Raw genomic sequence first — 13,576 nt, forward strand, 5'->3', positions numbered from 1 at the left:
GGGTTTCGCTAGAATACCATCCTCAACTCAGTGCAGTTTGCTATTTTACCATTTTCATCATTTTGGGCTAATGAAAAAGATTTTTCTCCTTTTCTTCAACTTTATTTACCGAAACTGCCCCTGGATATTTTTTTCCGTCCTCTCTATATCCCAAACCGAGCGGCATCTTATATTTTTCGGCGCACGTTTTTTTTCTGTCGCTCCTCTCCTGTCGACGAGACCGAGCGGCGGCGGAAGAGGTCTCCCGGGCGTCGAGCCACCTCACTGCCGCCGGCCTTCCCCTCTTCTCCTTCCGCCGCCACATCCTGTCCGGCACCTCTTTTTGTCGGTCGCTGAAGTAGTAAGCCGACCGAGCGGCGCTGGAGGCGGAGGTGCGGTCTCGCCGGCGTCGACCCCACCTCATCCATATAACTGAAATCAAAACACATTTTGCAAGCACATTTTGCCACACTAAAACACTGCACCACGTACATTCTGCAAATGTCTCTTGATACACCAAAACACTCGTCGCCGTCCCTCAGTAGGGCCGTCCCATCAAATTTAGGGGCCCTGGGCAAAGTTGAAGGATAAAAATTTAATTGATGATATAATATGAAAATAATTTATACTCCGTAATATACTCTATAGCAATCTAGAATGGCCTAAAATGTTAATCTAAAATTAGGGATTACCGGATTAGAAATTACTAGAAAGAATTAGATCAGGGGCGTGGCAAGCGTCAAACGGCAGTGGCGTTAGGCGGCACAACCGCACGAGAGAGAGAGAGGGGTGAGGCGTCGTTTACTCCTCTCGTTTGTTGCGATTGGCGATTGGCGAGGTCCACAATGGGAGGCGACTCAAGATTGCGAACCGGTGCAATTGTGCGAACCGGCAAAGACGTAATCGAAGCCGAAACGACAAGAAAAATAACAAATTTTCGAGACTAGTTAGGCTACCAATTTACTTATTAAGTTGTATATCTAGTATTGAAGTTTTGGGCCTAGGGGCCCCTGAAAATTGGGGGCCCTATGCGGGCGCGCTGGCTGCACGACCCTAGGGACGGCCTGTCCCCCAGCTCCGTGATGCACATCGCACACTCTGCCTTCTCCCCGCCGGACGAGCGCATGACGAACACGAGCAGGCAGCGACGCCAGGATGTCGTCCCGGGTCCTTGTAGAGACGGCCGCCACGGCCGGAGCCAAAGCGGAGGACGACGCGTCGTCATCGCTAGGCGTGGAGGCTGCAGCAGTGGCGCGCTTGCGCGAGAACACCCTCCAGAATTAGACGTAGACGAGGAGGACGATCGCGACGTTGACGACGACGAGGTAGCCCGTGAGCGCGCGGCCGTGGGCGCCCAGAGCGGGGCGGCGTCGGCGGCGGGGTCGAGGGTGGCGGCAGCTGGTGGCAGGGTGGCAGCTCAGTTGGCGGCGGGCGCAGGTGGCAGCGGGGTTGGGTGTGGCGAGGAGTGGCGAGGTTGGGGGTGGCGGTGGGGAATGGGGAGAGGCGGCACGCCGACAGGCAGGACGGTGGTGGGCGGCAACGGCGTCGCCGCCCCTTCTCTCTATCTCCTCTCTCACCGTGATTCAACGTGTTGACCTAGGGGTATAAGCGTCCCAGAAAATTTGTAATTAACAAAAAATAATTTCGAGATACAAGAAACCCTAAAAAAGGTATTATAGTGAACACCCACGGTTTGGGAGTGGTATTCCAGCGAAACCCGTTTTCATAATAGTATTCTAGTGAAGCCATTCTATGCTATGGTAGATATGCCATTTTCTCGTAAGATAATGGAGCATTGGTGACGGCGGCAAGAACATCGCTTAATCAGCGTCAAAGAAGACTGTTGTAGCCGCACAAATAGAAAGGGAAAACATCGGAGAGGAAGATGAATATAAATCTTAACCCTAATCATTACACTGACTGTTTTGTTTTGCTCAAAGCTCGTGCACCAACGAAGAGGGCGGACGTAGTCGCGCGCAAAAAAAAAAAAAAAAAAAAAAAAAAAAAAAAAAAAAAAAAAAAAAAAAAGAGAAAGAAAAAAAAAAAGAAGAGGAAGCAGTGGTGCGGAGCGGACAAGTTGAATGTAAACGCTAACCCTAGCCATGGCACTCATCGTTTTGTGCGTATAAAAGATGGGTTTGGCATTTCAGAACACAAACCAATTTACAATATTAATACAAATAAAAATTCCAAAATTAAACCAACAGGTAAGTAATTATCATGTAATATGTATAGTAAAATATTAGATGTTATAAAAATTTTCTTACCTACAAATCAATATAAATTTGTTAATGTTACAGTAACGTTAAACATAAAGGTCATAGTCGCGCGAATGCACGACTCAATAGACTAGTGATGGTATGAATTCTAAATACAATGTTCCTAGCAACTAGATAAATACTCCCTCCGTTGGCTATAAGATGTTTTGACCGTGGTCAAAGTCAAACTATTTAAAATTTGACTAACTTTATGGACAAATATTGTAATATTTATAATATTAAATTAGTTTCATCAAATCAATAATTGAATATATTTTCATAATAAATTTGTCTTGGGTTGAAAATATACTACTTTTTTCTACAAACTTGGTGAAACCTAAAGCAATTTGACTTTGACTAAAGTCAAAACGTCTTATAACTTGAAACAGAGGTAGTAATAAGTTGTATCCATCATTTGTGATGGTATTCAGGAATGCTCACACCTCGACATACCTTATCCTAACATCGTGGCAATGTAAGTAATAAATCAGAAATTCATGTGTCTAAGTAAATATTAGAAATTTGGTCAATTATTGTGGATTATGTGTATTACGGAATACTATCATTTATCAGAAACTTCAAAAAACATATTCTAGACATTGATAATATTTCAAAAAGATACTTAGATCATGCCAATGATCAAATTCAATTCATATTGGCCATGACATGCATTATACGTGAACGATTATTAAATGTTACCATAGCATTAGCACGGGCAAATTAGTACAAACATAGTTGTAATTCCCGAGTTATATGCATGAAGCGAATCACAGTCTAGTTATACCGAGTTATAAGCACGACACAATTTGCTCAAATGTTGCATCCCTTAGCAGGTGAAAATTATTTTGGGATGGAGTACATACGCTAGCTAATTTTAACTCAGAAGATTAAACTGATGGTAAAAGACAGCCAATTTACTTGTATTTTAACAACAATATTGAAAAGAAAACGTTTAAATTTGACAAAATATAAAGGAAAAAGTACGAATTATCCCCCGAACAATCGCGACAGTACAAATTAACCCCCGAACCTCAAAACCAAACATTTCATACCCTAAACTATTGAAACTGGACAAATTACCCCCTTGGCTCAACCCGGAGTGGTTTTGCTCCTACGTGGCACACACGTGGCACTAGGGTGGCAATCCAATCACAAAAAATATTAAAAAACTATAGGCCCACTTGTCATGTACTCCTACCTCACCCCCCTCTCTCTCTTCTCTCTCATCCGCTAGGGGCACGGCGGGCACGCCGGGGAGGGCAGGCGGCGACGGCGACCGCCCGGCCACCTCCACTCCACCCACTTCATCCCGCCTTCTCCACCTCCGCCTCCGCCTCACTTCTCTACAAGACTTCTGCGCCGCCGCCCACTTCCCGGCCTCGCGCGCCGCGCGCCTCACGTGCCGACCGCCCCCGCCCGCCGCCGTTTACGCCGACCGGCCGTGCGGCCGCTCCTGTCGACGCGCCACCGCCCACCGCTCGCCTGACGACACGAGAGAGAGAGAGGGGGGAGGAGGGGAAGAGGAAAAGGAAGAGGTGAGAGACAATAACAGGTAGGCCTCACCGTGTTTATATAAGAAAGAAATGCTGACTGGGTTGCCACGTGTATGCCACGTAGGACAAAACTGCTCCGGATTGGGTTGAGGGGTGTAATTCATCCGGTATTAAAAGTTCAGGGTGAGTGATGTCTGGTTTTCGGGTTCAGGGGGGAAATTCAGCCGACAGCGATAGTTCAGGGGTAATTCGTACTTTTTCCAAATATAAACGACAATTCAGTATATTTAACTAGGCAACTAGCTACCTGTTTGAAACATTAAAAATTCTTCCTATTCTTACGAGAATTGAAATGTGATGGGCGCTAAGGGCGTTTGGCACAAATCCTGCAAAGCGAAAAGGTTGGAGAAAGGAAGGAATGGTCCTGACCTTTCGCTTTGTTCACATCTTCTAATCCTGACCACAAAAAAAAGAGGACTGACCCAAAAAGAGGACTATATAGGGTCTGTTTGAGAAAGTTTAAAATTATAAGAAGTAGTTGGTTAGTAGTCAGTTTCTAAGAATGTAGAAAAGGTAGGTTTTCTATTTTCTGACTTCCACAACTACACTTTTTATAATATAGACCAAAAGCTGAACTGTTTAGGAGAGCTTCTGTCTCTGAGAGAAGCTACAGAGCAGCTAGAAACTCGTCAAACAGATGTCGATCTCCAGCACGGCGTTCTTCCCGTGCTCGCTGGTGAGTGCTCGCTGGCCGTCCTCACCAGCGCGTACCCTCTCGCCATGCGAAACCTCCCCGTGCCGCCGACCACCGGCAGCCGCACGAAGTCGTCCCGCCCCATCACCGCCACCATGCTCCCACCATACGGCGTCCCCACGGCGAGCACCACATTATTGATGGAGAACAACAGCGCCGGCGCGTCGGCGTCAAGGGTCGCGAACACGTACAACCCCTGGGCTCGCCCTCTGTCAGCAGGTCGTCCATGACCACCACCTTCCCGAACCACGCCACCGCCGCCGTGCGCCCGTGCCGTTGACGACCTCCGCCGCCGTGGCGCCCGGGCCGGTGACCACGTCGTGCATGTAGAAGTGCAGGTGGATCGGCTGCTGCTCCGCCTCCGCCACTGCACACGCCGGGACGTCGTGAGCAGCTGCAGCGTAGCCACGGCGAGGAGTAAATTTGAAAATATACTGTTGATTCAATTTTTTCTTAGGATTATTCGGGATGTAAAATTTTTTACGAAAATATATTGTCGATCTCGCACAACCATTATGAAAAATGGCATAGATATGACGTCACGAACGGTATCACGCGGATAAAGCGCAAGACCGCGCGGTCTCGAGCTAGACTAGACGGTCTCGCAAAATCAAACAGATCCAGCGGCTCCATTTGATTAGTGATTAATAATTACTTAATTAACAATTAACTAATAATAATTAGTGACTACCTATCTTGATTAGTGATTAATAATTACTTAATTAACAATTAACTAATAATAATTAGTGATTACCTATCTAGATTAGTGATTAATTAATCGCTAATTAAATTGGCATTGAACCGGTATCGCTTATTGCTTGAGCGAGAGAGCCACGCGAGACCGCACGGTCTCGCGTTTTTTTCGCGCAATACCGTCCGCAATGTTATTTCCACGTCATTTTTTTCAACATTGTGCGAGACCGACGTATATTTCTGTAAAAAATTTTGTATCCTGAATATTTATGATAAAAAATTGAATGAATAGTATATTTTTAAATTTAATTCGCCTTGGCGATGGCGGGCGGCGGCAAGGTGCGCGTGCGAGAGACTTCGCTTGCGGCAATTAGCCATGACCTCTTTAGCTTATTGAGTTTGAGACTTTGAGATCGAGGTCACGGTTTAGTACGTGTATTGTGCATTACTTAGCTGCGTAAATAAATGAGACTATAAAAAGCACCATACATATCGTTGTCCTGATGTAGAGTGAGTGGAAATATTGGGCATGTGTCGAGGTCGTCTTCACGTGGACTTTGCCGTGAACATCTGGAAACGATAGGCCATGGCACACCGCCCACTTCCGAGTATGGGTCTGTTTAGTTCGCAAATGAAAATTTTTAGCGTGTCACATTAGATATCAGCTGATATACGGATACACATTTGAAGTATTAAATATAGTCTAATAACAAAATTAATTACAATTTTTGCCTGTAAACCGTGAGACGAATTTATTAAGTCTAATTAATCTTTCATTAGCAAATGTTTATTGTAGCACCACATAGTCAAATCATGGCACAATTAGGTTTAAAAATTTTATCTCACAATTTACACGCAATCTGTGTAATTAGTTTGTTTTGTCTATATTTAATACTCCATACATATATCTAAATATTCGATATGAGTGGTAAAAAGTTTCCGTACAGGAACTGTTAAACAGGGCCTATCTTTAAGCCAAACATGTCGAACAGATCGTTTGTCTTCTGACACCCACGTACCAACGACTTTTTCCGTATAAAACAAGTCGTTTAACTTTTTTTCTTAATTAAACTTTTTAATGTTTGACCGATTTTATATAAAAATATACTAACATTTTTTAAAAAAAACATATTATCAAAACATATTTAATGTTAAATTTAATGAAACTAAATTTAGAAGATGAAAAATCTAGGTTGTAGATATGTCCGTTGTTCAGATATTCATCCTGATTCTAGAATTTAGAAGCTGTAAAATCTAGGTTTTGCATATTAAGCTAAAAATCCTAGGTATTTTTTATATTCTTAGCTATATCTGAAAATCTCAACCTTCTAAAGAAGGCCCTGCTTTTAGAACGGCTTGGATGGGTGGTAGCTGAGCTGTAGTCAGACGAATCTCCTTTGCAGTAGGAGAAGATCACATCTTAATGTACGAGTACCATTCACCATTGTACAATCAACGGCTCACATCAACTTATCCAGGACTAAACTTGGATAAACTTTACATTGGATGTTAGACACTAATTTAATTTAGAATAGTACACATAGACTACTTATATAAAACTAATTAAATAAATGAGAGCTCATTCGTTTGATAAATTTTTTAAGCCTAATTAATCAATAACGAGAATGTTTACTGTAGAATCACATAAGCTAATTATGAATTAATTAGGTTCAATTAGATTCGTCTTACGAATTAGTCCAATGTTATAGAATAAATTTTATTATTAGTTTACGTTTAATATTTTTAATTAGTATCGAACACCGTCCGATGGGTGACAGTGACTGAAAATTTATACTCCTTTCGTTGTTCAGTGGTGTGACGCGCCGGTGCGCCACACGTCCACCCCTCGCGCTCTCGCGGTGTAGGGTATCAACGGCGCCACCGTGCCACGTCGACGCCGACGCGTACCCCACCAAAAAAAGCCCAGAGCCCCAAACCACTCCACTCCCGCATGTCCAACGGTCGGGTGGGGGGCATTTCCGTCATTTCGCCGCCCCGCAAACCCCCAAAATTCAAAATCCCCGCAGCCGAGGGCCGCGTCTCCATTCCCCCAACCTTCCTCGACTCGATCCAACCCCGCCACCGCCGCCGCCGCCGCCGCCGACAGCGAAGCCGCGCGCGTCGCCGAAGTAACTAGGGGGGCCCCCAAGCCATGCGACGGGACGACGCCGGCGGGGGAGGGTTCGGCGACCTGTTCAACTCCGTGCGCCGGTCCATCGCCTTCCGCACCAGCACGGCCCCGGAGACGCCGGGGCCTCTCGGGGGCGGGGGCGGGATCGGGGTACGGATCAGCTCGTGCCTCCGGAAGTCGAGGGGGATGGGTCTGCTCGGGCTCATCTCCAAGAGCCCCTCGCCGCCGCGCCGCCTGCTCCCGCCGGCGCCTGAGTTCAGCGGTGGCGGTGGCGGTGGCGGCGTGGGAAGGGGAGGGGGAGGGGGAGAGGAGAGCCCGCAGATCCGGTGGCGTAAGGGCGAGCTGATCGGGAGCGGCGCGTTCGGGCAGGTCTACCTCGGGATGAACCTGGACACCGGAGAACTCCTCGCAGTAAAGCAGGTGAGGAGGGCTTGCGACGGTGGGATTTTGGTTTAATTTGTTTGGAGTTTTGGTGGTTTTCGGCATATCGATTTACCTCTTTCCTATGGTTTGTTTGTTCCAGGTTTTGATTGGGAGCAACAATGCGACGCGGGAGAAAGCCCAGGTGAGCAGCTTTCATCCAACCCCCTTTCGTTTTTCTAGAGAAAGAAGAGGAAAATCGAGGCTTATGTTGACATGGAATAATCCATGGTATTGGTCTTTTGGTCAGGCACACATAAGAGAGCTCGAGGAAGAAGTGAAGCTACTTAAGAACCTTTCACATCCCAACATTGTTGTGAGTGGATTCAATATGGATCGCAAATTTGTTTTTTTTAAGGAATTTACATGATATTATCGTTTGATCTAATTTCTTTCTGTGGTTTGAGAAGCGGTACCTTGGGACAGTCCGGGAGGAAGATACTCTGAATATTTTGCTCGAGTTCGTGCCAGGAGGTTCCATTCAGTCTCTCCTTGGGAAACTAGGTTCATTTCCGGAGGCAGTAAGTATCATCAGATCTGTGTGATTTGCAAATTGGGTGATTTCATTCTGGAAAACAAACTGATCCCTTCTATCAACTAATCAGGTCATTAGAAAGTACACAAAGCAAATTTTGCAAGGGTTGGAGTATTTGCATAACAATGCAATAATACATAGAGACATAAAGGTACTCAAAATCTGAATTCTGAACACACAATAATATGTTCTTTTTATGTATTTATTTTACCACTTCTTGTGCTCATTATGATTATTCCTGTTATTTGACAAATTCCAGGGAGCGAACATTCTTGTTGATAACAAAGGATGCATTAAACTTGCTGATTTTGGGGCATCTAAGCAAGTGGCAAAGTTGGTAAGATTGAAGAAACTTTGTTCAATGTGTTATTAAGGTCAAGCATAATCCAAAGAACTCATGCTGTCTCATCTTCCTTTTATCAAAGCTGGACAATTAAAACCTCCATTCTCAAGAAAATTGATCATTAGAGCTATTATTTTGTTTCAGTATTCAGTATAAAAAAGTTTAGTATTATATGTTTGTCTAGTTTGAGGAATTTTCCTATCTAAAAGGCATATGTGTTATTCATAAATCTACCCTGTCTAATCACACCATTAGTCATTGTACTAAATCACTAGTCTGGGTTGGGGCAACATGAAAGAGTGAGTTTGGTCCATGGCTCTATGCAAATTTACATTCCTGGAGTAATAAGGCATTTGCTGCACAACTTGCAGTGTGTACAGTGCGTCACAAAAAAGAACACGCACAAGATGAAAGAGGAAACAGCATAAGCTTATATTGTGCCTTTAGAGTATTTCTACTTGTGGAATGTAATAGTTTTATAGGGCCATGGCTAAAAGTTTGCACAGGAAAACATGGCTACAGGAGCAAGCCCCCATATCAAAGCATGGGACTAGGATGCTTGGACATTGAATTATATGACTATTTAATAATATAAAGTAAGCTGTTAATATGCAACTGTTGTGGTCTATTTCATTGTAGATGGTACCTATTTAAAATCAGATTTTCTAATTCTTGTGACCTACCCATGTTTATAAATTGCCCAATGCCCATGCATATCTTGCTCATTGTTAGTCATTTTGGCAGTGCCAGATATTGGTGGATGGCCCCTTATTGATAAGTTGTTACATGATATCATGTTGGAAGTTCAACTATTTCGCCGTGTATTAACTTTACCAACAAATCTAAGTCACCTTTCATGAAAAGACGCTTAACATGCACCATACATTGTCATGCTTTCTTATCATAATTGTGTACAAGATATCTGCCTGCTGCACTTTTACTTAGGTTCTACAATTTTGAACTATCCCATATCAATGCACCTGACAATGCTTCATGCTGTCAGGCTACTATCACAGCCGCTAAAACAATGAAAGGGACACCTCACTGGATGGCACCTGAAGTCATTGTTGGGAGTGGGCATAACTTGTAAGTGGAGAAACTCTTCCGGACTTCCAGTCCCATTTCTTTTCCAGTCTGTATAAGATCCAAAATTCTCTCTCTCTCTTTCTCTCTGTGCACGCGTGCGCTCTCCTCCTATCTCTCTGTTGTAGCAGTCAATCTCAGTTATAATCGTCCCTGTTTGCACTACTTAAAGAACTGGCACTCATAATAAGATGCTTTGTTACAAAGTGAAAGTGCAATTTTAAAGCAAATGGCGAGCCTGATTTGAAAGTATCCATTAATACTTGAACTGTTTTACTCCCTCCATCCCAAATTATAAGACGCCCTCTTAAAATCAAACTCGGTAACTTTGGCTAATAATCATACTAACTATATATATGCTAAGTATTATGTATGTTATATCACTATATTCATATTTTGAAGTACTTTCATGTGATGCTAATTTCATATTTGTTGGGAACATAATATGGAATAAATTGATGGTCAAAGTATGTTATTTAAGACCATGTAAAAAAATATAGGCCTTATAATTTGGGACAGAGGGAGTAATATTTATGCTATATTGATTTTGGGAGAGCAGAAAGCACTAAAAAGTAAAAATTGCTAGATATGCTTTCTGAACTACATAATTATTCTAGCATGAGTTGAAAATCACATTTAGTCTCATTTTGTACAACAAATTGAGCAAACTTGATCACATTTAGCTACTTTTTATATACTCACATATATTTTTTTTTTGTATTCAACTGATATACAGATATTTAAATTTGTACCAAGGAAGGAAGTAAAACATTATTGTTATTTGTTATTCTTAAAAGCTATTTCAGTATCATGTTATTTTTCTATTTGTTCTTACTTTTTAGCTGATCCGTACTATCCATCCTCTCAGCTCTGCAGACATCTGGAGTGTGGGATGCACAGTTATTGAAATGGCTACTGGTAAACCACCATGGAGCCAGCAGTACCAGGAGGTAAGTTCTAATGATATCAGGCCCTACATAAGATGAAACTTGTGTTAGTTGTTAACCTAACAAGCTCTTTTTAGGTTGCCCTTCTATTTCATGTCGGAACCACAAAGTCACACCCGCCTATACCTGAACATCTCTCCCCTGAGGCCAAAGATTTTCTGCTAAAATGCCTGCAGAAGTAAGCTATGTTCTCACCTCTTAGCTAATATTTTGTCCAAAAGTTTTTACAATTAAAAATAATAGTTCCTGAATATTTTGCTCCGGTGGCTTGATTATTTCTTTCTTCTTTCAGAGAACCAGAGTTGAGATCGACAGCATCAGATTTATTGAAGGTATATTTGTTTGCTGCGGTGTAGCTGGCGTTTTTTTATGTGTTTGTAAGGGTAAGGTGATGTTGCTATTTATTTAAATATGACACCTTCAACATTTTCTTGCAGCACCCATTTGTTACAGGAGAATCGGAGAACCTGCAGCCACTCAATTGTGCGGCACAGCAGGTTGATTCCTAGCATAATCTGATGTTACTTCACCCACTCATTTGTTTGATTTAATAACTTGCGCGGAACACAATTGACAGGAAACTTGCGTAAATGAGCTTCCTGCACATGATTTGTCCAGTGGCTTGTAAGTTCTGTGATTTGTGAGTTTACTCGGTCTTCAATTGTCACATTATAGTTTTTCTTTTCATGACAACTTATTCAACTGCTTGAAGGGGTTTAAATCATTCTGTCAACTGGCCCACTATCAGTTCCAACAGGTCTTCAAAAATCAAACCCTTGTGGGAGGGTAGCTGTGATGAGGATGACATGTGTGAGTTTGCTGACAAGGATGACTGCCCAGCTGTTGGATCTGTAAGAATTTTGCTTCAGCTCTTCCTTTTTAAGCATTTTATGTGAGCTATTGGTTTCATGATCTGTCTATGCATTTCAAGAATCTGCTGTGGATCAACTGCATTATGTCATTAGTCACGTTACATTCCTGTCAATTTCAGAGCTACAATCCCATGTCTGAACCATTTGATAACTGGGAAAGCAAGTTTGATGCGAGCCCAGAGCAAAATTCTCATCAATCAATGGAATTTGGTGGATTAGCTAAACATGCTGAAAGCAGCATGACCGAAAATGATTTTACTTTTCCTTGCGAAGGAAGTTGTGAAGATGATGATGTACTTACAGAATCGAAGATAAAAGCATTTCTTGACGAGAAGGTACTTAGCATTTATGAAATTACACAAATTCAGTACTTTACTGCTAGTACTTCCACTATTGACTGTTTCTCTCACCAGGCTCTTGATCTGAAAAAGCTACAAACACCTTTATATGAGGAGTTCTACAACACGGTGAATGCTGGGAATTCTCAGGTAGCTGACCATACTTCCAACGGAATTTTCTCAAATAGTCCCAAATTGCCACCTCGGGGAAAGTCACCAACGAGTAAGATGAGAGGAGGTGCAGCAGCAGCATCAACTTGTGATAACTCAAATAATACGAGGCCTGAAAGCTGCAGCAACCAATTATCAGAAGACACTGTACAGAGCAGCCGAATTTTGAGAGAAATAGCTTCTCCGCAACTTGACGAGTTAGGAAACAAAATCCATTCTGATGTCCAAGATAGCCCAAGGTTTGTGTCAAATTGCTTTGAAATACAGTATGTTATGCAAAAAAAAAGCTAACTGCCTTACTAATGTAGAAGCACCGGGTCTGGGATTCATTGCAATATTCTAGTGATGTGGCCAAGTGTCTTGCATTGATTATCTGCTTTAACCATCAACAATCTAATTGCTGGACCATTTCTGTTAACAGTGTGAGCTTCGCTGAAAGGCAGAGAAAGTGGAAAGAAGAATTGGTCCAGGAGCTTGAGAGGGAAAGAGGCAAGTAAAATCTTTGAGAACCTAAATCTATCTAATCGTGATATTCTGCTGAACTCTGATTTCACCTGTGAATTTGTTAACAGTGATGAGATTAGCTAGCTGTGGCAAAACGCCGTCCCCGAATAGAGCGCCTAATGGGAAGCGAGAGCGACATCCTGCCCATTGAGAACAGACAACAATAATCACTGTTTCTTCATTTCATCCTTCCCACAGAACAACCAGTGGTAAGTGGTAACTATACAATGCTTGCGATTGGTGCCAGCAGCAGTATATAGCATACACTGCCTGATCATTCGAGGTACATGACAGCGTACCGATGCCGGGGCAATCCGCATAGAATCCTCGTTGAAGTGTACCGATGCTGGGGCAGCCATCACGGCTGATGAGGATCATTATCGTGGTATTGCCTGGAAAACGTTGTGCTGGAGTAGTTCTTTGCTGGCGAGGCTGCATTTTTCTTTTTTTTTTTTAATGATGTGTGCTGTTTAGCCGCATAGTTGATATTGGAAAAGTGTTGTATAAATTTTGGGTTTGTAAGCAAAAAAAAAAGGGCGTGGGGCTTTGTTTTGAAAGCATGTAATAAGCCAAGTAATGCAAATTATGGAAGACTATTGATTTTGTGAGCTTTGGGGCCACTACGACATCCTTTGAAGCCGGGTTTCTCAAATGTTTTTCCAATTCTTATGTGGTAATGGTAAGTTTGTGGTTGGTGTGATGCACTGTAATTATTTTTGTAAAGCTGATGTGGATATTGGAATTTATTATCATTGTCTAGTTTATTTTACAGATTGAACTACGTTCAGATAAAATATGTTATAAAAAAACACACCATCTTTTGCACCGAGGTCTTGAAAAGTTAGGACTAGCCATGTCCATGGTCACATGGAGTAACTAAAAGTTTAGGCGTGACGTCATCCTCAAGGTCTAGTCCAGGACTGTACATGGTGGTAGTGCCCTGTCCCACATCATAAACATACAATCCTTTATCATCTGGCTTTAAAAAATAAACGGTATTGTTAAAAATATGTCGCCACAAATTATGATGGATTTCAGTCGGTTGTTTCAACCGT

At 42.7% G+C, this 13,576-nt stretch overlaps 1 protein-coding gene and 1 pseudogene across 3 annotated transcripts; one reads left to right on the forward strand and one right to left on the reverse strand.

The window, feature by feature from the left end:
- Window positions 1-4,419: 4,419 nt before the first annotated feature.
- Window positions 4,420-7,154, reverse strand: LOC127783736 (dirigent protein 1-like; annotated as a pseudogene).
- A 54-nt stretch (window positions 7,155-7,208) lies between these two features.
- LOC127785493 (mitogen-activated protein kinase kinase kinase NPK1-like) lies at window positions 7,209-13,231 on the forward strand. 3 transcript variants are annotated; one of them, XR_008019753.1, is made up of 18 exons: window positions 7,209-7,728; window positions 7,832-7,873; window positions 7,979-8,044; window positions 8,139-8,249; window positions 8,334-8,414; window positions 8,523-8,600; window positions 9,610-9,692; window positions 10,558-10,639; window positions 10,714-10,814; window positions 10,929-10,968; window positions 11,074-11,133; window positions 11,214-11,260; window positions 11,349-11,487; window positions 11,628-11,843; window positions 11,922-12,256; window positions 12,439-12,506; window positions 12,590-12,730; window positions 12,816-13,231. XR_008019753.1 is itself a non-coding variant. In XM_052312956.1 (17 exons), exons 1-17 carry the CDS (start codon window positions 7,330-7,332, stop codon window positions 12,670-12,672), a joined length of 2,031 nt encoding a protein of 676 aa, XP_052168916.1. In that variant the 5' UTR covers window positions 7,209-7,329; the 3' UTR covers window positions 12,673-13,231. The 3 variants fall into 3 exon arrangements, 2 of the variants coding, with proteins under 2 accessions (XP_052168916.1, XP_052168917.1); XM_052312956.1 differs by having other exon boundaries at window positions 12,590-13,231; XM_052312957.1 differs by having other exon boundaries at window positions 11,385-11,487; window positions 12,590-13,231.
- The last annotated feature ends 345 nt before the right edge of the window (window positions 13,232-13,576 follow it).

This window comes from Oryza glaberrima, chromosome 9 (assembly GCF_000147395.1).
Source record: "Oryza glaberrima chromosome 9, OglaRS2, whole genome shotgun sequence".
Taxonomy (NCBI): Eukaryota; Viridiplantae; Streptophyta; class Magnoliopsida; order Poales; family Poaceae; genus Oryza; species Oryza glaberrima.